Source organism: Schistocerca gregaria, chromosome 6 (genome assembly GCF_023897955.1).
Source record: "Schistocerca gregaria isolate iqSchGreg1 chromosome 6, iqSchGreg1.2, whole genome shotgun sequence".
Lineage (NCBI taxonomy): Eukaryota > Metazoa > Arthropoda > Insecta > Orthoptera > Acrididae > Schistocerca > Schistocerca gregaria.
In genome coordinates, this window is record NC_064925.1 from 360,040,749 (window position 1) to 360,066,687 (window position 25,939).

The 25,939-nt window shown below is 43.1% G+C and overlaps 1 protein-coding gene across 1 annotated transcript in view; it reads left to right on the forward strand.

Annotated features, from left to right (window-relative positions):
* The first annotated feature begins 365 nt into the window (after nt 1–365).
* Nucleotides 366–25,939, forward strand: part of LOC126278884 (piggyBac transposable element-derived protein 3-like) — a 28,114-nt gene continuing 2,540 nt past the window's right edge. Inside the window, exons 1-2 of the mRNA XM_049979159.1 lie at nt 366–495; nt 24,900–25,063. Of these exons, the coding sequence (XP_049835116.1) occupies nt 366–495; nt 24,900–25,063 (294 nt within the window). The remainder of the gene's footprint in view (nt 496–24,899; nt 25,064–25,939) is intronic.

Sequence of the window (25,939 nt, forward strand, 5' to 3'; positions counted from 1 at the left end):
TCCTGAGGCAATATTGCATAGATCCAAGTTCACTGGAAAGTCGACCAACAACCTTTCTTACCGTGCAAAGATCGCAACAGGTGTAAAGGGGGTTGGGAGGGGAGGGGGTGAGGGGGAGAGCGTGACTGTAGTACCCAAAATTCCCTGCGCCCACATACCTTACAGTGACCTGCAGAGAACAGATGTAGTTGTAGAAAAAAAAAGATACGAATTTTATCGGAATCACTATCATAGGTGATCACATGTGTTGAATAATTACAAATTAATATTAATAACACGACAAAATCTTTGTATTCCAATGACAGACACCAGGTGCTCAAGGAGCAAGACTTACTACGAGTGATTTGCCAACAATTCACTAAAGCATGTGGTTATCAAGTACTAGGCTACTGTGGGACGAGGCTGTAGAAAATCAAATGATCACCAAGGCGAGCACAGCAGAAGCTGCGAGTCGGCTGGCACAGCAGGTGGTCCTCACGTCAAAAGTGAGGTGCAGTGAGTATCGGGTCGTCAGGATGTGGCGACCTACAAGGCCTCAGCAACTGACTTTGCAGGTTGAGATCGTAACACAGCAAGCCTACAGAATGGGTACATGTGGCTTACCACCTTCTTATGAACTTTGAGAAAGGTCAAATCATACTGACTGATGGTTCAGACAGTTACACGGACCAATCACATTAATGTGATTACCGTCTGTGTTCGATGTCAAGGTGGAATAACATCTCACAGGTGGCAGTGAGCCGTGTTGTGGCTCATGTTGGTGCCATTGGTAGGTTGGCATCATGTAACAGGGAGAGGGCGTCTCGTTTTCTTCTTGTGTTTACTAGCGCCGCTACATTTGCTAGTGTTGTCTGTCTGTGAGTGGCAGCAGCAGCTGTTATCCATATCTATTATGGTGGTACTATCTTTGGAGGGACGTCAAGCGTTTTCCAGGCCGGAGTGTGTTGGGGAGTTTGGTTGGAACAGAGCAGCAGTGAGGTCCGGCAGTGCGAGGTCATGCCAGGACTGCTGGTGGCGCGCAGGCACTCCCGGATCGACAGGCTGTAGTTGCGAGGGCCACAGCCTCGTTGTCCACCGGATCCAGGGCGTTTGAGCCTAGTGAACATTAACCCAGTAGTGGAACCTCCACTATTTTGAGATCACGCCATTTGTTTTCACTTTGCTGCCCACAGGGCCGCTGAGACGAAGAGCAGCGAGTGGAGTGTTTGGAGTTGGTGAAATTAATCATCAGTCCTCCACTTCTTATTATTAATCATTTAATTCCTTGTATTATTATTATATTCAACCAGCGGTATTTTTCTGCTTAGTGGCCGCTAACGCCCCAGTTACCTGCCCTGGAGGTTAGCGTATTTTCGCGGCAGTGTACCTTTCCTCAACTTGCCGCTGCCGTCCGGTAAGGCGTGTAGTTCTACAGCCTCCTTGATTGCCGTTCGGATATTTTGTTTCTTTTGGACTACTTTGGTTGTAGTGGTTCCTTCTGCTTCTGGATGTTCTAAACACCGGATTCTGAAGACGCAGTGCTGTCCGCCGGTTCCGCCTAGGTTATTCCATTGTTGTATTGGTTATCACACATTAGGTAGATTTCTCAAGAGTTTTGGTCTGCGTTTAAACTGTTCAGTTGCCATCAGTTTAAGTGAATACAACTCTTGGTTTGTCGTTTACGAAGTTGAGCGACCTTCCCAGGTCGATCCTTGGAGCACTGTATGACGCCCAGTTCTCTCTTGCTTTGGCAGATTTTGAGGATTGTTTGTTTTTAAAAAAATATTTTAATTTTGAATTGTTACTGTTTGGGCCTACAGCAAACTAAGAGTTTCAATGTCTTGTTAATAAGGCCTTCGGCCATGAGTGTAACTTGTATTAAGAAATATTAATTAGACAAAATATCTTAACACTGAAATGTTGATTGTCCTTTAAATATCTCTCGAAGAAGTTTAATTGCTTCACAAAAATTTGCGGTCCAGGCCTTCATCCGTCCAACTGTTTTTTGAGTTATTACTGTTGGCGCCTTCAGCTGACAAATAATTTGAATTTCTGGTCAAAAAAGGCCTCAGCCGTGAGTGCGACTTGCTTAAGAATTTTTTTAATCAGACATTGTGTCTTAACAGTCAAATTTGATACCTGTTGCTTATTATTAACTTCTTTCCAATTGTTTCCAAATAAAGTGTACGTGATTTTTTTAAAAACTGAGTAACTAACGGTAACTGATTACGGCCCCGCCAACACCGAATCCTCCCTTTCCTTGAGGGGGGGGGGGGGGGGGGGGGGTAGAACGTCAAACGGGCCGAGTTCGAGAAAGAGAGGCACCACAGGACATTTTAATTTGCACTGTCTATACTTTTACAAATAAATTCATAAAACTTTGTCAGCGTGACTGGGAAGGATTCAATATTCACACTCATAAGCAGTGGAAGTTCAAAAACACGAAAAAATAATATTTTTTAAATGTGACATTTCATGATTTTTTTCACTCACTGTTGGCTGTATTTGTTGCTATAGGTACACTTTTCTTCATAAGTAAAAGAGATTCTTCGATGAATGTTGCACAGCTTACAAACCATACTTACAGGTGTATGAAATTCTAGAATTTATTTAATCTATGTAAAAGTGAATGGGCTGTTACGTTTTAAACTTCGTGTTTAGAAAAAACTCGAATTTTATAGTTAATTATCTCAATTTTTACCACAGTTTTTAACAGATTCGGGAAATTCTAGAGTTTCATACACCTGTAAGTATGGTTTGTTTGCTGTGCAAAATTCTTACTTATGAAGAAAAGTGTACCTACAGCAACAAATGCAGCCAATACCAAGTGAAAAAATGATGAAATTTCACATGTAAAAAAAATTTGTTTTGTTATGTTTTTGAACTTCCTCTGCTATGAGTGTGAATCCTGAATCCTTCCTGGTCATGTAAAACAAAGTTTTATGAATTTATTTGTAAAAGTATAGACAGTTTAAATTAAAATGTCCTGTGGTGCCTCTCCTGCTCCAAGTCGGCTCGTTTCACGTCCTACTCCCCCCTTAAGTACCAGGTCTCAGGCAGTGCTCGATGTGGAGGGTACATAGAACGCGTCGGGTAGATGCGCAAAACAGTGCAGTTGTTCTCATTGTGCGGAAACGGAGCAGTTTGTCTGGCGTCTAATAGTGCATGAGCACTGACTTCCCTGACAAAGGTGGAAGCATTTCCAAAACTGCTAAGTTTTTGTAATGTTTGTTTGCTGCTGTGGGTAAAGTATACAGTGCAGGGAAGAACACCACCGAGGAAACTGTGGCGCACCACGGACTATAGATGACAGGAGTGAACGACAGCTGCGAGGTATTTACGGGCAACTGACAGTCCAGATTAATCTAACGGCTAGCAACTGTGTCTCCTCAACAACTGTTCAGTGAACGTTGCTGTGTAAGTGTGTCTGCAGCTGGCGCATGTTTCATCGACCTATGATGACAGAGGCTGGAATTTGCGCGCCAGAACCGTAGCTGGATGTCGAATGAGTGGCTACATGTCGCCTTTTCAGGTACAGATGGTCGTTGACGTGTGCGGCGCGAAACGTGAAAAGGATCCACACAGGAGGAAGGAGCGTTATGATCTGGGGAACGTTTTCGTGGCGTCCCCTGGGCGGTCCCGTCTTTCTGGAAGACACATGTATCCATCTATCCTTGCGGACCATGTCCACCCCTGCATGCAGTTTGTTTTTCCTAGGCTCGTGGCATCCGCCAGCAGGACCATATAACGTATTACACATCTCGGTGTGTACATGCGTGGTTCAGAGAACACCAGTATCAGTTTACCATACTGCCCTGGGCACCAGACACTAGATCTTCGGGACCTTCTCGATCTTGATGTTCGTAAAGGTTTCCTCAACTGCAAAACCTAGAGTAGCTAACAACGACAAAGGAGTCGGCTCCACATCCCTGTCGGTATCTTACAGAACCTCAATGATTCTCTTCCTGCACGTTCGCGTTGCGAAAGAGGGTTATTCAGCCTTCTGACAGATGGTCACATTAACGTGAGTGAACTATGCAGTTATAACGGAATGACTGCAGAATGTTTGGCTGTGCTATTAACTTAGGACGGCAGTGTGATAAGAAGAGCCTCAAGTCCTTCGAGGTCTACGTCATGAGAATAACGTAGATTGGTCGGCTGGCTCTGTCGAATAGACCAATAGACAATAGCTGATATCAGGGCAAAAGTTACAGGCAGAGCGTCATCGCGAACACTGGGGAACAGATTACTGGAAGCTCGATTTGCCATGAGTCGTTTACTGCCGTCATTCTACCACAGACAACAGAGACGAGAATGCTCTGCCGACGGGATCAACTGGGACAATGAATGGCGTTATGGCGTGGTCAGCAATGAATCTCACCTCTGTTTACGGCGGCCAAATCGTCGCCAACGTATCCGTAGATGGCCTTCTGAAAGGTCACAATACGCAACTCTCGAGAACCATACCTACCCAACTCCAGGAATTATACGTGTTAGGTGTCTGTTCTATCGGACATGTGCGAAAGAACAGAAATCACATGTACAAATAATGTGATGACGGCTAGTGATCCCTTCAGTGCAGATGCTCTTACAGGAATCGGCGAAAATTCGCCAGTAATGAAGCTAATGAGCAGGAGTACTGAATCAGTAGCGTGTGGTGTAAGTTAAGAATTTAGGTCTGACAGAAGGAGTGCTAGGATAGTCCGTATGGTGGATGTGACCAATGTGTCAGGATGGAGTAGTGGTCAGCGCATCTGTCCAGTAAGCAGCAGACCTGGGTTCGAATCCCGATCCGGCACAGATTTTCAGCTTGCCCCATTGATATAAATCAATGCTCCCTGGAAGCTAGTGTCTTTAATTCTCAAGTATTTTGTTCCAGGAAATATGGTGTGAGGAGTTAATGAATGTGCCAACAGGACTGTTTCGAATTGTTGAAGGGAGAGTGAATGCGCTCCTGGATATGGCTAGAATGTTGAACATTCGTTTTATACACGCATAGGATATTGTTAACAGAACATCTGTATGGTGAGATTGAAAAAATCCACATTTGTGACTTTGTGTTATTATAAACATGGCCGGTTATTATATTCCCATATTCAGGTGTACAAATTCACTGAAACAAGGTAGCATATGAGCGTTAAGTCTGCGTAGTATACATGGAATTGTAAAAAAGTAATTACCGATGGTAATGTTTTTCAAGCATAACCGAAAATGTGCGATCGGGTTAGTCAGTTTAGAAACGAGGGAACAGGGAAAAGGAAATGAATTGTACAGGGGCCTCCGAGAACGTGCGTGAAAAACCGAGCAGAAGTTGAAAGCGCTAAAATCGAACAATATAAAGAGTAACTCACGTAGTCAGCTGCGAGGTGAGCACCAGACTGCACAGTGGAACAGGCGGATGCGACGGTGTGGTACGGAGCGGTGCGAGAGGGCGGCGTGCCGCGAGAGGTAAACTAGCGACCGCTATGAGCGCAAAGAAGGAACATCAGTTACGTGGAGGGGCATGAGAATGAAGAACTACGACACCTCACTATTCCAAACGCAACAAACAGTTAAAATCAAAAATTAAAACTGAAATTTGGGTGAAAATATGAAAGATAGTAAATCCATGGTTCCATAATGAATGAACTGATAGTACAAAAAGTACTAATTGTGCTAAATTGGAAGTAGTCCTGCATGGTGGTAAACTGCCAATACATTAATAGTACTAATGCTATATGGGTACAAATACATATAATAACGCTTAGTAGAAAAATAATTTCCATAAAAATACCTCAGTGGAAAAACAATTTTCATTAAAACGGTTATAAAACGTCATTAGGGGAAAGCTAAATAAAATGCAAATGGTACTAATGCAGTGTGTGTAAATATGATGGTTCTTGATGAATGAAACGATATTCGTAGAAAACTGTTATGAACAACGTTACTAACATTGATTAGAACGGACAAGAAATCAAGAGAATTAAATGAAAATAAAAGGGAAAAAGGGAGAGGGAGAAGGAAGGTGGGGGTAGTGGGAATTAGTGACAATATTTCGTACAGTTGTGATCCAAATGAATGAACAATAATAAAAAGTAAACCGAAAACAAAAATAATCTCGGTGACATACAACTAGGAGGGAAATGCATAGAGGAATAGCGATGTCGTAATACATCACCATTCCCTCCTACAAGGGAATGAGGGGTGGCGGGGTTGTTAGAAAAAACTTAATACATACAAAAATAATAAATCCTTCTCCCTTTCAGTAATTTTGTAGACCTGAAGATGGGAATATTATTTTTCCGAAACCGGTCACGTTTATAATAAAACAAAGTCACAGCTGTAGCGGATATTGTCGATCTCACAGTTGTTACAACCCACACGACCAGCCTACCAAATGGTGCAGTCCATCAGGATAATGCAACACCCTACATCTCAGTTTACAACACAAATGCTTTGAGAAACTCATGGATCCGCGACCGGCTTGGCCGTCCAGTAATTTGTCACTCACTTGGTAAATCTTGGATGTGAGGGACAGACGTACACTTTCATATCAGACGCCAGTTAACAGTCTCATGCACTAATGCAACATGCGTTTCAGGCTTGGCAAAAAGTTCTCAACGTCACATTCTTGGACTGTTTGGTCCCACGCATCCTTTTTTTCCATCAGCCTTTTATCTGGTTTGATGCGGCCGCTACGAATTGCTGTCCTGTGCCAACCTCTTCACCTCACAGTAGTATTTGCAACCTATGTCTTCAGTTATTTGCTGGGTGTATTCCAGTCTCTATTTTCATCTGCAGTATTTACCCTGTACAGCTCACTCCAGAACCATGGAAGATGTCTTAACAGATGCCCTACCATCCTGTCCCTTCGTCTTGTCAATGTTTTCCATACATTCCTTTCCTCGCCGGCCGCGATGGTCTAGCGGTTCAGGCGCTCAGTCCGGAACCGCGCAACTGCTACGGTATCAGGTTCGAAACCTGCTTCGGTTAGTTAGGTTTAAGTAGTTCTAAGTTCTAGGGGACTGATGACCACAGATATTAAGTCCCATAGTGCTCATAGCCATTTCAACCATTCCTTTCCTCGCCGTTTCTAAGAACTTCCTCGTTTCTTACCTTATCAGTCCATAACGAATACGAGGATGTACTCGTGCCCTATGCCTCACACCCAATACTGATGTTGATGATGGATGTTGTGAATGGAGTGGAAGTTCAATCATGTAATACCGGCTATGCGATTAACTTGTGCACGAAGTATGATAAATATCGGGTTGCTGTTTCATGGCGTAATACTTTCAATTTCCCTCAGTGTTTTAATTATATCGGCGTTACATGTTATACCGTTTTTTTATGGATTAGCTGTAGTTTATCATACACTCTGATACTCTGATAAACAGATTATCTTTAATAAAAACCTCCAGAGGCTGAGAAAATGAGTATATCCTGTTGGTTTTTTCTACGAACAACAATTTGTCTCTGTCGCTTCTTGTATGACAGATTGACTCTAGAGGAGCTTGTTAAGGGAAATTTACTTGTCTCGTACATAAGACCCCGCCTCTCGACGTGCGAAAAGAGTCGTACGTCATCATGCCGGAACATTTAGGTTCGAAGCAGGAAATAACAACACCCGGCTACCAGCTGCACTAGTTCCCGCTGCAATTTATCCTTGTCTGACCGCTAAATCGAAAAGGGTGTACGCCGCGAGCGAGAGAAAAATGAGCTCTTGCATTGGCCGTGAATCAAGGTATGCACGCAAGCCTCGCCATCAACCAAGTGCAGTGCTCACTCTGATGTAGGCGTCGCGCTTGGCAGACACTCCGAAATAATGCCAGTGTTCTGACGGTACGGTAATAGAGTGGCGTTCTGGTAGTCGATATGTGTTGATGTCGTGCTAGTGCACAGACTGTTTATTTTTCATACATGACGCGCCTACATTTTGTCATAGAAAAATTCAGCCACTATCTTGAAGAGATGGCTGCTGATTGCGTATTACGGCGCTGAAAACGTTAGCGTATAAATGATAATTCTAGATGAACTTACAACTCACGCGTTTCTAGATACTTATTACACATATATCGGCTGCTGCCGCGAAATCCAACGCAGCAAAGTGTTTTACCTACGTGAAATGTTTACAGCAGTGGTGCTCAAATTGCGGCCAAATCAAGTACTCGTGTGCCCCGCGATTCTCAGCCGTATTTTATAACAATATGTTTCTGGCAACTAACAGCCGAAACCAAAACGTCAACTAACGTTAAGATCTGTAGTTTTTCTGTTTAGTAACAAAAAAGTACTTATAAAGCGTTGCCATATTAAGATGTGCTTAATTTTAATAGCTAAGTGCAGTTGCCCGCTTACCTCAAGGGGTGTAATGGTCAAGCAGCGCGGTCACTGTTGTGTTACAGCGGGAAACTTTAATTGTTTTTGTCTTCCAGTATCGATAACTCACATGTACTAACGTCTCGTAGCAATCAGCTGCTACGGTGTGAATTTTGAGACGGAAGCAACATGGATTTGTGAATGCGTGTTACAGAGACGGTCATCTTCAAATGTGATACTTACTTGCAGCGAGAAATATTACATTAAAGATCTTATAACACAGTGCTATGAGTAGAATAAAAGTGGCATTCAAATCATATGTCATAGTGTCTCATATTGAACAATGCTTCGAAACATAAGTACAGTTACTTTTATTAACCAATTAACCATCCGTTCACACAGACAACGCAAGACTTAGTTAGGCAAAGCTCTGCTACGACTTTGGGGTCGCTGAGGGTGCAACAATCTGAAATAGAGAGCAGCTGACAGCAAGTGGTCTGAATGGTACCGACTTTTAACGATCACTGCATGAGGGCCATCTGAAAACTTATCGCGGCCTTATCACAACTAGTCTACTGGACGCTTGCAACATACCAATTTGTATATCTTACCAAATAATAATAAGATTGGTACATATGCTGCCCGAGGTGTCGTCCCTCAATGTTAATAGTGGCTCTTGAGCAAAAATGCTTTGACGATCACTGGTTTGCAGTCTAGTTACTCCGATGTACAGATACGGCACTATTGTGAACATGAGTGCTTCACATCTTCTTAGCTGAAACGTTGAGTGCATTGGTAGACTCCTTTCCTTTTTCGCAGTACTATACTTCATGGCAGTCGCATCTTTCGCATGGAGACAACCTACAAACCGATACCACCCGGCAAACGACCAAAGCAAATGACCAAATTGAATGCCTACTACCTGCGACGTGCCTGTAATGAACTGCCACATAAAATTAATGACTTGTGCTGGCAAAGATAAAAGCACTCCGTCATTAGGCCACAAGTGGCCCATCGGGACCATCAGATGAGGATGCGGATAGAAGGGGCATGTGGACAGCACACCCCTCTCCCGGTCGTTACGGTGGTTTTCTTTGAACGGAGCCGCTGCTATTCGGTCGAGTAACTTCCCAATTGGCATCACGAGGCTGAGTGCACCCCGAAAAATGGCAACAGCACATGGCTGCCCGGAGGGTCACCCATCAAAGTGCCGGCCACGACCGACAGCGCTTAACTTCGGTGATCTGACGGGAACAGCTGTGGTGACAAAGATACCTTGCAATAAAAGAACACCTGGATTTAATTCATTTGTCTTCAAACAGGAGAACGCTATTACCTACGTCCTTCTCATTGACATGGATATACAAGGTCCAGTCACATTGATACGGCCAACGGTTCAAAGCCCGAAATACCATCCACTGTGGCGCGGACTGCTGCGAAACGTGCTGGAAGAGAATCAACGAGGTTATGGAAGGTACCGACAGGGATGTAAAGCCATGACAACTCCAGTGCTGTGTCCATCTCGATTGGGAATCCATGGCACGTTAATCCGATCGAGGTGGTCCCACAGATTCTGTGCCTGCTTTAACTCCGGGTAATGCACTGGCCAGCGGAGTATTGTAAAGTCCTTCTAGTCCTCTTCGTACCATGCGAGTGCACTGCGAGTTGTGTGACACGTTGCATAGTCCGCCCTGTGGATGTCATCGCGCCGAGGAAAAACAAACTGCATGTAGGGGCGGACATGGTCCCCAAGGATACATACATACATATGGTGATCAGTTGAGCCTTCAGAAAGACGAGGTCACCCAAGGAATGGGGCGGAAACATTACGCAGACCATAATGCTCCCTCCTCCAGCATGGATCCCTCTGAGCGTTGTTGCAGAGTGTACCCTTTCGGACGTTTCACGCCAAACACGCCAATGGCAATCTACACGACAGAGCATAAAACGTGATTCACCAGAGAAGGGTTCTTGATGCCACTAAGAGGACGTCCTGCTTGCCCAGTTTGCCATGCACTGTTTACTTTAACCACGGCGACACCCGAACAGTTTACAGACTTACCTGCTTCGGAAATTCTTCCACCGTTGGCCAGAAACCCAACGAACATGCCGTTTTAGACGTCAAACAAATCGCTTCGTTTCCGCATTACGACTGCACTGTTTTCTGCATCCCTTCGACACAATCTATATACCCTCAACTGCTAATGCTGCTAAGGCAGCGTCTCTGAGTTGTTATAACATGTTGATGTCGAACATAGGCGATGATCACGTTATGTCACTGGACCGTGTAATTCACTAACCAAAATAAGTTCATCCGAGAGAAGCTGCATTATGTTCATGTTGGTTCAGTACGAATCTTAACTCGGCCGACTTCAACCTGCAACTCCAAAACTACTAATGACACCGCTTGCTCGCTACTACAAGTATCAACAACGCGACACGATAAAGCCCCATCCGCCAGAAAAGATCCGTAAAAAAGAAAAATACTAGAAGATATGCTCACTGACTTGAGTATGCTGAGCCAAAAAATAAAAGCATCACTTACACTGTGTTCTTACAGCATTCAGCTTTATGCTTCTCCATTGAGTTGTTTTTCTTTCAAAAAACCTGTTACCAAACATAGTTTTAAAAAGTCGTATATTTTACGATTTTAATCGTATAGGCTCATGAATTGTTCCGTATTACAAACACATGTCGTTTTTATAAAAACTTATTATACCAATAAAGTTTTCTTATTCTTTTTCTCGTCCCTCTGTCCCGCACTGGTGCAAGATCGGCATGGTTGTTAAGGGATTTGGCACTGTTAGTTTAAGGGGTGGCCTTATGCCCTGCCTGTCGCCATCCCATTATCCACCGGTACGGAATATATGGACCCAACAGTCTGCGTGCAGTGTTACTCACGAGCGAAAGTTTTTCTAAATGTTTTCAAATCGTGCAACTGAGTCGGGACTTCGGTAACAGCTTTATATTCTCCTAGTTAGTCCGCCGTGAGGATTCGCTCCGGAGCCAGTGCACCTCCCCTTCCAGAAAGCGGCGCTTCAAATGGCCCTCAGCGCTAGGGATCTTAACATCTGAGGTCATCAGTCCCCTAGAACTTAGAACTACTTAAACCTAACTAGCCTAAGGACATCACACACATCCATGCCCGAGGCATGATTCGAACCTGCGACTAACGGCTCTTCAACACGCACAGCTATCCGGGGGTGTTAAGTTTATTGAAGCAACAATACCGAACTTCACAGAAAATTTCGCGAATTATGAATTGCAAATTAGTTAAAGGAGACGGAAGGTATTAACAACTGTCAACATTGCACGAAGGAAAAGAAAGAGGATAGAAGAGTGTCAGAGCAAACTGGGTAGTCTCGTTATCACCGCCAGCAAGAGATGCAGAGCTTGGAACGTAACACCTAATTCTAGCATTTGCAGCCGGCCGCTGTGATCGAGAACTTCTAGGTGCTTCAGTCTAGAACCGCGCGACTGCTACGATCGCAGGTTCGAATCCTGGCTCGGGCATGTATGTGTGTGATGTCCTTAGGTTAGTTAGGTTTAAGTAGTTCTAAGTTCTAGGGGCTGATGACGTCAGACGTAAAGTGCACTAGTGCTCAGAGCCATCTGAAGCATCTAGCATCTGCGATCTTCTTATCGTAATTCAGCGGTCCTCCGTTAACTTTCGGGGTAGCCAGTACTTTCATCAATCCCGCATAGAGTCTACACTATTAGTAACTGATGTGGTATTTTTATAGTAGATTTGATTCTTATTAGCAATTTTGTTGTAAATTTATATTTATTTTATGTTAACATTAATCGGGACTATTTACACTTTTAACGTGATTCGTATGATTACAATAACCAACAACGATCTGTAGGAGAACGGTGGATATCACTGCCACCCTAATGTTTCGCGATTTTTTTACCCAATTTTCAATAGATCTAAGACCTTCAAAATTAATGCTTGTACAGCCAGACTATTCTCCTACCATGCTGATTTTTGCATTACCGTCGAACAAAAGCAAATAACTTAAAAATAATAATCTGAAAAATGACAGAGTGTCCTTTGTGCCGGAAGTTGTAGTGCATAATGACCACATAGATAAATAAAGATCCAAATAAATTGATGAAACCAGAGTTAACATTTAAAAAGTGTATCAAGAGAAAAAAACTTATTTGCAGCACACATTACGTGCTAAGAGTAAAAAAATAATAACATGATACCTTTATTTTTCCAAGAAAAAAATCATGATTACTACCTAAAAAAAGTAAAAGGACTGAAGAAGTTTTAGGCACAGGTTTTGTTCAAACAGTCATTTTAGTTCTCATCAATAGTCGTGCGCTGTTCGTGGGCCAATATTTTATGTCCTGGGCACTTGACCACAACGTCAGTGTTGGAAGCCTTTTCCGGGAACCAGCTGTGCCTTCCTTTCCAGCCATTCTAGTCCCATCTTACACATAATTTTAATAACATCATTCATCTAGGACAATTGAAATGCTGCGAATCGTAATTCCTTAACTGTAATGCCGAAAAATCTTGTTTCAAACAACAGGAAATCGTCGTAAATTTCATTATCTTGCTTTGAGATATAAATAACTGAAACCGACCAGCCTGTAACGCCTCCAAATGGTGTTAGAAGCTTCTCTACAAAATCATGGATAATGAATACTGCATTTGACTGTCATCATTATTAGTTTTATCATTTTTATCACTGATCTAGTATCAGTCAACTCTATAATATCTTCTATCGCCGATGAAAGGCTACCGCCTACTATCGTTCACTTCCGTTTGGTATCTTAAACCAAGCATATAAGCATCTGCTTTCATCCATTAGTTTAATTTCATTGGTTGCACAGTAATTAATTCAGATAATAATTTGTTTTATTTCAAGGAGTTTGACACTGTATCCTACTGATAAATGTTAACAAGAATCTCTAGGTAACTCATCAGAATTAGGAAGCATTATGTTGACTATAACATACGTTCACACGTTAACGGCCAGAGATCGATTCTTCTTAAAGCGTAAATATTTTTCTAAAAGTGAATTTACATTTTATGCAGAGATAATAGTCCGGTCTTTTCTAATCCAATGTTTATTCAGCGCGGCAGTTTAAATTTCCCCTCGCATTGCCAGTTATTGACGTACTGCTAATGATATATTTTACGTCCGACCAGAAATACCTGGATAAAAATTATACACACTTTTTATTCTAACTTTCAATGAAAATAATCAGTTGAGGAATCATTTCAAATTTTAGCATTTCTGTATCTAACTGAAGCCAAACTCCGTACTTTGACGTTACGTAACGGGCCTGCTAGTTATAATGTTGTCGCCTCCCATATCTTAAATACAAATTCAAACTTTAATCACGGAAACAGTATAGGTACACAGTGTTTGTTCACAAAAATAAGAGAAGAAAGGGAAAAAGTAAGTTTTAATTCAAGGTAAGTAAATCGGCCATTGGGTGGCCATTGTGGCCGCGTAGACACCATTCTACAAAAGTCGAGTTTAGTTGCTGACGGCCTCCGATGAAGAAACAGTCGATATAGGCATCTGACGCTAAGTAACCGTCTTTCAACACAATTATGTTAGAAGGATCTTTCTTGTTTTGCAGATTTGTGATAACTGCGTGAAGTGAGAACAGAAGTTTCGAGTGAAACCCTTAAGCAGTTTCCGTAAAACTACAAGGCTATGCGAACTCCCTGATTCAAATATATGTTATGCCCGCCATTCTGTTATTTAGCTTGAAGGCTTTTAATGTGACTAGTGGGAATAACATCCTGCCACGATCTGCTCTACGAGTGTGTAATGAATAAGTGAGTTCTTGAAGTGTAACAATGACATCAGCCTACATTCCGTAAAAATCAGATAGTAAGCAAAGACGCCGATTTTGTTGCCACAATTCATACATTCTTTACCATAACTTTAACCTCTACCTGTGTGAAAAATTCAGTGATTAAAATTGTAATACGCTTCAACTTGCAGATTTTATGACGTACGTGCCTCACATATCGGGTGAAAGAATATTCCTGCTGGCCGCTGTGACCGAGCTGTTCTAGGCGCTTCAGTCCGGAACCACGCGGCTGCTACGGTCGCCGGTTCGAACCCTGCCTCGGGCATGGATGTGTGTGATGACCTTAGGTTAGTTAGGTTTAAGCAGTTCGAAGTCTAGGGGACTGATGACGTCGTATGTTAAGCCCCATAGTGCTTAGAGCCATTTTTTTTTAAATTCCAGGCAGGAAGGAGGGGGTAGAATATTCTAGTCTGATAAGACGCTTCTGTTGCGGAAGCTGACTGCGAACAAGTCTGTTACCAATGCAATATACAAGCACGAACAATCATTGTTGTATGAATTGTCGCCATTTAGCGCTACTTCTTAGAGAGCTTTGTTAATTTTCGAAAATAGATGGCATTTACTATATATCTGTAAATATAATTTACGCATGAGTAACCACTTAACGTGAATATACATATATTTGTTTCCCAGCCTGTAACTATCAACTTATCTACAAATTTAGCAATGGTTTCTACAAATTGCGTCAAGATACACATACATAGACTCCGTGAATCATGATTTTGCTTAATTGGGACGAACTGCAAGAAAACGACTCCTGAGTCGAAAAGTAGCAAAAAAGATCATTTAGACATACGAACGGAAATGTGTTCCAAGGAAGGCACACCCACGTTTCGTTGGAGGTAAAACTTCTTTGACAGCGTAGGTTTCAGTAACTGAAATCATACATGAAAACACACTAGACAGGTGGAAAAGTTTCGTCTGCACGAGGAATTTGACTCCACACTCAAAAGAGCAGCAGGTAGAGCACCGTAATGTGGTAGCCACATTACCCTTTGTACCACCAAAGGCTATCTTTCCAACAGGGAATGCAAGACGAGTGGCAGGAAGGGTAGATATGCCTCTCCCATTGTAAGGGTGACTAGTCCCACAAGGTGGTCGCCAATTGGGTCTTCCCACACTCTGACGCTGAAATTGTGCTGATGTTTCACTACCACAGGGCGGGTTAGTGAACGTTGACGATAGCGTCCTTTGTAAAAACAGCCTCATCTGTAAACAGGATACACGACAGAAATCCCAGCACCGTGGGGACCTATGCGGCAAACCAACGGCAACACCATTGTGTGAAATTCATGCAAATGTTGGTGAAGGCTAATTTAATGATTAAAACTGAAATAAATTAGCGATATTGTACAAAGAAATTCATCTGGAATGAAAATTGGAATGAAACATATTAACCATGTAATACACTGACAGGAAGATGATGTCTGCCCAGATTTCACACCAGTCGGGTAATAGTGGAGCTAGTAACACCACTGTTGTTGTTGTTGCTGTTGTCTTCAGTCCTGAGACTGGTTTGATGCAGCTCTCCATGCTACTCTATCCTGTACAAGCTTCTTCATCTCCCAGTACCTACTGCAGCCTACATCCTTCTGAATATGCTTCGTGTATTCATCTCTTGGTCTCCCGCTACGATTTTTACCCTCAACGCTGCCCTCCAATGCTAAATTTGTGATCCCTTGATGCCTCAAAACATGTGCTACCAATCAATCCCTTCTTCTAGTCAAGTTGTGCCACAAACTTCTCTTCTCCCCAATCCTATTCAATACTTCCTCATTAGTTACGTGATCTATCCACCTTATCTTCAGCATTCTTCTGTAGCACCACATTTCGAAAGCTTCTATTCTCTTCTTGTCCAAACTATTTATCGTCCATGTTTGACTTCCATACATGGCTGCACTCCAAACAAATACTTTCAGAAACGACTTCCTGATACATAAATCTATATTAGAAGTTAACAAATTTCTCTTCTTCAGAAACTCTTTCCTTGCCATTGCCAATCTACATTTTAAATCCTTTCTACTTCGACCACCATCAGTTATTTTGCTCCCCAAAAAGCAAAACTCCTTTACTACTTTAAGTGTCTCATTTCCTAATCTAATTCCCTCAGCATCACCCGACTTAATTCAACTACATTCCATTATCCTAGTTTTGCGTTTGTTGATGTTCATCATATATCCTCCTTTCAAGACACTGTCCATTCCGTTCAACTGCTCTTCCAAGTCCTTTGCCGTCTCTGACAGAATTACAATATAATCGGCGAACCTCAAAGTTTTTACTTCTTCTCCATGAATTTTAATACCTACTCCGAATTTTTCTTTTGTTTCCTTTACTGGTTGCTCAATATACAGATAATAACATCGGGGAGAGGCTACAACCCTGTCTCACTCCTTTCCCAACCACTGCTTCCCTTTCATGCCCCTCGACTCTTCTGACTGCCATCTGGTTTCTGTACAAATTGTAAATACCCTTTCGCTCCCTGTATATTACCCCTGCCACCTTCAGAATTTGAAAGAGAGTATTCCAATCAACATTGTCAAAAGCTTTCTCTAAGTCTACAAATGCTAGAAACGTAGGTTTGCCTTTCCTTAATCTTTCTTCTAAGATAATTCGTACGGTCAGTATTGCCTCACGTGTTCCAACATTTCTACAGAATCCAAATTGATGTTCCCCGAGATCGGCTTCTATCAGTTTTTCCTTTCGTCTGTAAAGAATTCGCGTTAGTATTTTGCAGCTGTGAGTTATTAAACTGATAGTTCGGTGATTTCACATCTGTCATCACCTGCTTTCTTTGGGATTAGAATTATTATATTCTTCTTGAAGTCTGAGGGAATTTTGCCTGTATCATACATCTTGTTCACCAGACGGTAGAGTTTTGTCAGGACTGGCTCTCCCAAGGCTGTCAGTAGTTCTAATGGAATGTTGTCTACTCCGGGGGCCTTGTTTCGACTCAGGTCTTTCAGTGCTCTATCAAACTCTTCACGCAGTATCATATCTCCCATTTCATCTTCATCTAGATCCTCTTCCATTTCCATAATATTGTCCTCGAGTACAGCGCCCTTATATAGACTCTCTATATACTCCTTCCACCTTTCTGCTTTCCCTTCTTTGCTTAGAACTGGGTTTCCATCAAAGTTCTTGATATTCATGCAAGTGGTTCTCCTTTCTACAAAGGTCTCTTTAATTTTCCTGTAGGCAGTACCTATCTTACCCCTAGCGAGGTAAGCCTCTACATCCTTAAATTTGTCCTCTAGCCATCCCTGCTTAGCCATTTTGCACTTCCTGTCAATATCATTTTTGAGACGTTTGTATTCCTTTTTGCCTGCTTCATTTACCCCATTTTTATATTTTCTCCTTTCATCAATTAAATTCAATATTTCTTCTGTTACCCAAGGATTTCTAGCAGCCCTCGTCTTTTTACCTACTTTATCCTCTGCTGCCTTCACTACTTCATCCTTCAGAGCTACCCACTTTTCTTCTACTGTGTTTCTTGTCAATTGTTCCCTTATGCTCTCCTTGAAACTCCGTACAATCTCTGGTTCTTTCAGCTTATCCAGATCCCATGTTCTTAAATTCCCACCTTTTTGCAGTTTCTTCAGTTTGAATATACATTTCATAACCAATAGATTGTGGCCAGAGTCCACATCTGCCCCTGGAAATGTCCTACAATTTAAAACCTGATTCCTAAATCTCTGTCTCACCATTATATAATCTATCTGATACCTTTTAGTATCTCCAGGTTTCTTCCATGTATACAACCTCCTTTTATGATTCTTGAAACAAGTGTTAACTATGATTATGTTATGCTCTGTGCAAAATTCTACCAGACGGCTTCCTCTTTCATTTCTTAGTCCCAATCCATAATCACCTACTATGTTTCCTTCTTTCCCTTTTCCTACTGACGAATTCCAGTCACCCATGACTATTAAATTTTCATCTCCCTTCACTACCTGAATAATTTCTTTTATCTCATCATACATTTCTTCAATTTCTTCATCATCTACAGAGCTAGTTGGCATATAAATTTGTACTACTGTAGTAGGCATGGGCTTTGTGTCTATCTTGACCACAATAATGCGTTCACTATGCTGTTTGTAGTAGCTTACCCGCACTCCTATTTTTTTATTCATTATTAAACCTACTCCTGCATTACCCCTATTTGATTTTGTATTTATAACCCTGTATTCACCTGACCAAAAGTCTTGTTCCTCCTGCCACCGAACTTCACTAATTCTCGCTATATCTAACTTTAACCTATCCATTTCCCTTTTTAAATTTTCTAACCTACCTGCCCGATTAAGGGATCTGACATTCCATGCTCCGATCCGTAGAACGCCAGTTTTCTTTCTCCTGATAACGACGTCCTCCTGAGTAGTCCCCGCCCGGAGATCCGAATGGGGAACTATTTTACCTCCGGAGTATTTTACCCAAGAGGACGCCATCATCATTTAATCATACAGTAAAGCTGCATGTCCTCGGGAAAAATTTCGGCTGTAGTTTCCCCTTGCTTTCAGCCGTTCGCAGTACCAGCACAGCAAGGCCGTTTTGGTTAATGTTGCAAGGCCAGATCAGTCAATCATCTAGACTGTTGCCCCTGCAACTACTGAAAACGCTGCTGCCCCTCTTCAGGAACCACATGTTTGTCTGGCCTCTCAACAGATACCCCTCCGTTGTGGTTGCACCTACGGTACGGCCATCTGTATCGCTGAGGCACGCAAGCCTCCCCACCAACGGCAAGGTCCATGGTTCATGGGGAGAAGTAACACCACTATGAGAATTAAAATCAAATTTGCTGTAATTACACGCTTTAACGGTCGTGAGCGTTGGTGTCAGTCAAGCATACCCAAAGACGCTATAATCAACACATTACTGTGTTCGAAGAAGGTCGTGTAATAGGGCTATGAGAAGCTCGGTGTTCCTTCTATGATATTGCAAAAAGTCTTGGCAGGAGTGTAACCACTGTATATGACTGCTGGCAACAGTGATCACGAGAATGTACCTTGCAAGAAGATCGGGCTCCAGATGGCCACGTGGCACTACTGCATTTGTAGCAGCAATTTGAGAAGCAATTGGCACCACAGTGACACTACGAGCAATTAAAAATTGGGAGGGCAGTTCCGAGTGAGATGCCCTGTAGCGTGCATTCCACTTACCCCAAATCACGGCCTTTTGTGACTTCAGTGTGTGGTACAACAAGCCCTGTATCGTATGTGAGATACAGAGGCCAGCAAGTATCCCGGGACTTATCCCAGTCCACTGCTAGTAGCGCCACGTCACCTTGACGCGTCTGCGTATAGCGCACAAATATTGCACCGTAATACAGAATGAAATTCAAAGCTAAAGTTGCTTTTTTAAACTTTGGCAACATACGCATAAGTGTAATAATGTTTAAACTGTCAAATCTTAGATTAATTAAATGACAATCTTTCTCTAAATACATCGTTATAAGAAAAAATAAATGGCGCTAAATAATAAAGGTAGAAACCCAAAAATTGGTCATTATATGCAGATGTATGTCAAAATTAACTTGTGCAAGTCTCAACCTGATTAAACAAAAATTTTGGTCAGAATCTGCGTGTTTAAGAAAAATTGGAGGAGCTAAATACTACACTTAGAAATGTGAAAATTGGTATGAAGCTTCAGTTTAGTATAAAAACATCAATTATGTAATCCCCTTGAGCTACCTCTAACAGTTTTCGAGTAATTTGCAGAAAACTAAATTTGGAATTAAAATGTCCTCATTTGTAGTAAATTAAGTATCTGTTATATTAATGCTAGAAAGTTTTGGTTGCAGCACATGATATAACCTATTAAATAATAGAACTATAACAGGTTTCAAGTCCTGAATGTAAATAATAACAAATACAAGGTCTCTTAAAGTTATAGTTCAGAGGACACGTTCTACTGTCAGTTCCGTTCGAAGAATTATGGAAGGCAAAATTTTAATGCAGGTGAGCTAAAACTTTTTGTGTTTTTAACCAACTTATCCACATGCAGGCAAAAATTACGGAGATTCTAAATTGATTATAGCTATTAAATATTGTGTGTCCCAGAAAGTGACCGTTTAGAGACTGATGCCGTGGGCAAAGCGCGGATGACAAGAGGTGTTGCCTTGGCCGTCCGCTGCGCCACATATATAAATACGGCCAGAGAGGCAAGACTAGGCTTCACTTCGCACCCAGCCACCGGAAGAACCGCGTCAGTCAAACGCCGGAGTGCGCGCTGCCTAGGATGATATCAGAGACGGGCTGTTACAAAACGTTTATTTTCAGTAATAATAGGAAGTGAACTCCTGAGGACTGTACACCTTCCTGGATTGCTTCGATTTCGCAAAAGTAACTGTTGGTGTGCCGCCCATAATGTTAATAAGTCCGCATGGCAAGTGGTGACAATTATTTTTCACTTTTGTGGCGATCATTTATTTTGATTATCAGGAGTCAGGGCGAAAGACAATATGGTGGGAACTTACCGCAGAGGTCGCATCTGAACTGCTCATAGCGCTGTACAGGATAGAGAGATTTACTGTCAGTATGAACATAATGGATATTACAATGTTGTGCGTATGAAACTTTACCAAATATATGTATCAATTAGAACTCAAAATCTTCACTTATAATCATAGTCCTGATCCTGCTGAGCGGTCAGTATGTTCTCCATCGCTTTTTGGCTGACAGCAGAAATAGTTGCCAGGCTCTTGTAAAAGATGGCGAACAATATTTACAACAATTCCGTATTTCTCCTACGGCTCTATGCTATCATTATAATGTTTTTAACCCGCCGCCCCACATATGGTGTGTATAGTCCGGGAAACTGAACAGTGAAAGTGATCGGTAGAAAAGAACGAACTTGGTAGGCTCATAGCGCTGTACAGGATAGAGAGATTTACTGTCAGTATTAACATAATGGATATAACAATGTTGTGCGTATGAAACTTTACCAAATATATGTATCAATTAGAACTCAAAATCTTCACTTATAATCATAGTCCTGATCCTGCTGAGCGGTCAGTATGTTCTCCATCGCTTTTTGGCTGACCGCAGAAATAGTTGTCAGGCTCTTGTAAAAGATGGCAAACAATATTTACAACAATTCCGTATTTCTCCTACGGCTCTATGCTATCATTATAATGTTTTTAACCCGCCGCCCCACATATGGTGTGTATAGTCCGGGAAACTGAACAGTGAACGTGATCGGTAGAAAACAACGAACTTGATAGACACTAACAGGATACCGAAATGAAATAGGCAGAAACCAGTTCGAGAAGAATGCTAAGATTTACGCACGAGTGTGCTACATCAACTGAAAGTGTTAGTCACAGTAACCTTGATCGTGACGGAAGGAGGGAAGAAGACGATACTACACTTCTGGAAATGGGAAAAAGAACACATTGACACCGGTGTGTCAGACCCACCATACTTGCTCCGGACACTGCGAGAGGGCTGTACAAGCAATGATCACACGCACGGCACAGCGGACACACCAGGAACCGCGGTGTTGGCCGTCGAATGGCGCTAGCTGCGCAGCATTTGTGCACCGCCGCCGTCAGTGTCAGCCAGTTTGCCGTGGCATACGGAGCTCCATCGCAGTCTTTAACACTAGTAGCATGCCGCGACAGCGTGGACGTGAACCGTGTGTGCAGTTGACGGACTTTGAGCGAGGGCGTATAGTGGGCATGCGGGAGGCCGGGTGGACTTACCGCCGAATTGCTCAACACGTGGGGCGTGAGGTCTCCACAGTACATCGATGTTGTCGCCAGTGGTCGGCGGAAGGTGCACGTGCCCGTCGACCTGGGACCGGACCGCAGCGACGCACGGATGCACGCCAAGACCGTAGGATCCTACGCAGTGCCGTAGGGGACCGCACCGCCACTTCCCAGCAAATTAGGGACACTGTTGCTCCTGGGGTATCGGCGAGGACCATTCGCAACCGTCTCCATGAACCTGGGCTACGGTCCCGCACACCGTTAGGCCGTCTTCCGCTCACGCCCCAACATCGTGCAGCCCGCCTCCAGTGGTGTCGCGACAGGCGTGAATGGAGGGACGAATGGAGACGTGTCGTCTTCAGCGATGAGAGTCGCTTCTGCCTTGGTGCCAATGATGGTCGTATGCGTGTTTGGCGCGGTGCAGGTGAGCGCCACAATCAGGACTGCATACGACCCAGGCACACAGGGCCGACACCCGGCATCATGGTGTGGGGAGCGATCTCCTACACTGGCCGTACACCTCTGGTGATCGTCGAGGGGACACTGAATAGTGCACTGTACATCCAAACCGTCATCGAACCCATCGTTCTACCATTCCTAGACCGGCAAGGAAACTTGCTGTTCCAACAGGACAATGCACGTCCGCATGTATCCCGTGCCACCCAACGTGCTCTAGAAGGTGTGAGTCAACTACCCTGGCCAGCAAGATCTCCGGATCTGTCCCCCATTGATCATGTTTGGGACTGGATGAAGCGTCGTCTCACGCGGTCTGCACGTCCAGCACGAACGCTGGTCCAGCTGAGGCGCCAGGTGGAAATGGCATGGCAAGCCGTTCCACAGGACTACATCCAGCATCTCTACGATCGTCTCCATGGGAGAATAGCAGCCTGCATTGCTGCGAAATGTGGATATACACTGTACTAGTGCCGACATTGTGCATGCTCTGTTGCCTGTGTCTATGTGCCTGTGGTTCTGTCAGTGTGATCATGTGATGTATATGACCCCAGGAATGTGTCAATAAAGTTTCCCCTTCCTGGGACAATGAATTCACGGTGTTCTTATTTCAATTTCCAGGAGTGTAGATCGCGGCTGCTATTGACGCTGGGGTTAGAAGAACACGGTGCGTCATCACGGACCTGCGAGTCACCTGCAAACTGCTGCGCTCCCTCACCGGTGCCCAGCCCCTCCTGGAGCTAATGCAATTGGCGATACCCACCGCCATCCTCACAGCCACAGCTACTGCCTACGCTACGTCGCGACGAGTCGCGTCACGTTTGTTGGTACATTGCGCCAGCATCTCTCGTCGGGCTCAAGCAATTAACTTAAGTGAAGAATATTTAAAGTATTTGTTAATTCCTGCTAACAGGCTACTAAAAATCGATACCTATGTGAAAGTCGAGATGGAACCAGTCTCTGACAAGGAATCCTTAGAATCAGAAACTGAATTTAATGAGGATGGTGCTGTCGAACCAATAAATCGAAAATCGGAGGGTAATTTGTCAAAAGTAGAATCTCATTTGAATTTGAATTATACTGCAGAGTTAGACCCTTTTGGTGATGAATGCGTAATTGACGTCAGGCAGCAGTAGCCGACCGCGACAGACGCAGCAACTGATAAGTAAACCGCTTTTGTGACATTTACGAGTTCCTAACCAGGAGCGAATTTTACTATGTCATCTGTGTGCTTTAATAGTTTAGTTTCTTGAGTTTCGGCGTGTAAATTTAAAATCTAACAGCCACAGTTCTCGCGTTTTCGTTTGCGTCAGAAAGTAAACCGATTTTGTGATATATTACGAGTTCCTTATCAGGGGAAAATTATTTAGTTTCACCTGAATGCTTTGGTAGTTAGGTTCTTGAATATCTGCGTATAACTAGACACAGTTCGTGCGTTTTCGTCAGGGTCTACATTATAGTTGCGCAGCACGTGCCGATAGTCCGTTTATCTGCATAGTTTAGTTTTCAACGGTCTTTGGTATGGACAGGGACTGTGATTGTTGTGTGCAGATGCGAGCCGAGTTGGTGACACTTCGCTCTCAGCTTCAGGCTGTGATGGCTTCGGTTACACAGCTTGAGGCTGCAGTGGATGGGCACCACTGTTGTGGGCCGGCCGTGGGGATCCAATGGATGTCCAGCACGTTGGAGTCCTCCGATCGGTCCTCACCAGTAGCCAACCCAGTTAATGTTCGCACTGAGGCCGACCCCTCGCCTGTGGTCGAGTGGGAGGTCGCCCCAGGGCGAAGCAGGACGCGAAAGGCTTCCCAGGCGGCCGCGCGTAAGGCCTCTCCGGTTTGTCTGACAAACAGGTTCCAGGTGCTGTCTGTGGCTGACAGTGTCGCTGAGCGGGATGCTGTCGCCTGTCCTGTTTCAGAGGCAACCACTCAGCCTGCAAGATCCGGACAATCGCAGAGGGTGTGATTATTGGTAGTTGGGAGCTCCAACGTTAGGTGCGTTATGGGGCCCCTTAACCCTTTCTTTAACAGCGTAGCTTATAAGAAAAATCGTCTTTCCATAGATGTGTTTTGCATCAAGCTGATATTAACTACTCTTTGCCACTGTTTACTTGAAGCTCCATGCCAGGAGTGACTGTTCCTGACAACAAATGGCAGGAACTAACGCGCGGAAACAAGGAAACAATTGTTGAGCGTGACTAGTTGCTGCGGTCTTCATTGTGAAGAATTGTTGATAAAAAAACGCGTAAAATAAGTACGTTTTGCACTTTCGTTTACAGTGAAATAATTATCATGTGTTGTGACAATCCCAACTGCATAAGTACATCATACATTTGACTTGCATAATGATTTCCAGATAAGATAAACTGCGAAAAACCTTATGTTGCTTCAAAGGAACAGTGGAATTGAGTGGAAATTCCGTAATATAATGCCTCGCTTTACAGATCTGTTGATGTAGGTCTTTGAAATTTTGCTTTGCAGGTATAAAATATAAAATCACATTCTGGAAACTTTTTAAATATTGCGTCACTATGTCTGGCTTTTTGACAGATGCTGACTTAGAATATATTATGAATTTACCCGATAATGAGTTCAGTGCATACATTGGTGTCCTGATGGGGATATATCAGATGTTTGGGACGAAGACAAAGATGAAACTGTCGAAATTGATGAAAGTTTTCCAGCTATTTCCGAAGCAGCTGTCATGAATTTCATTCAGATAGTGGAAAAGGACGATGGAGCTGAAATTTCGGCAATTAGAGAGGAGCAAGAGACAGAACATGGATTTCCAAAGGTAGGGATCACTAACAGAAGTAACAATATTGAGAAAGTACAAAAGTATAACTACGTATTTTATACGTTGTTGTTGTGGTCTTCAGTCCTGAGACTGGTTTGATGCAGCTCTCCATGCTACTCTATCCTGTACAAGCTTCTTCATCTCGCAGTACCTACTGCAACCTACATCCTTCTGAATCTGCTTAGTCTATTCATCTCTTGGTTTCCCTCTACGATTTTTACCCTCTACACTGCCCTCCAATACTAAATTGGTGATCCCTTGATGCCTCAGAACATGTCCTACCAACCGATCCCTTCTTCTGGTCAAGTTGTGCCACAAACTTCTCTTCTCCTCAATCCTATTCAATACTCCCTCATTAGTTATGTGATCTACCCATCTAATCTTTAGCATTCTTCTGTAGCACCACATTTCGAAAGCTTCTATTCTCTTCTTGTCCAAACTATTTATCGTCCATGTTTCACTTCCATACATGACTACACTCCATACAAATACTTTCAGAAATGACCTCCTGACACTTAAATCTATACTCGATTTTAACAAATTTCTCTTCTTCAGAAACGCTTTCCTTGCCATTGCCAGTCTCCATTTTATATCCTCTCTACTTCGACCATCATCAGTTATTTTGCTCCCCAAATAGCAAAACTCCTTTACTACTTTAAGTGTCTCATTACCTAATCTAATTCCCTCAGTATCACCTGACTTAATTCGATTACATTCCATTATCCTCGTTTTGCTTTTCTTGGTGTTCATCTTATATCCTCCTTTCAAGAGACTATCCATTCCGTTCAACTGCTCTTCCAAGTCCTTTGCTGTCTCTGACAGAATTACCATGTCATCAGCGAACCTCAAAGTTTTTATTTCTTCTCCATGGCT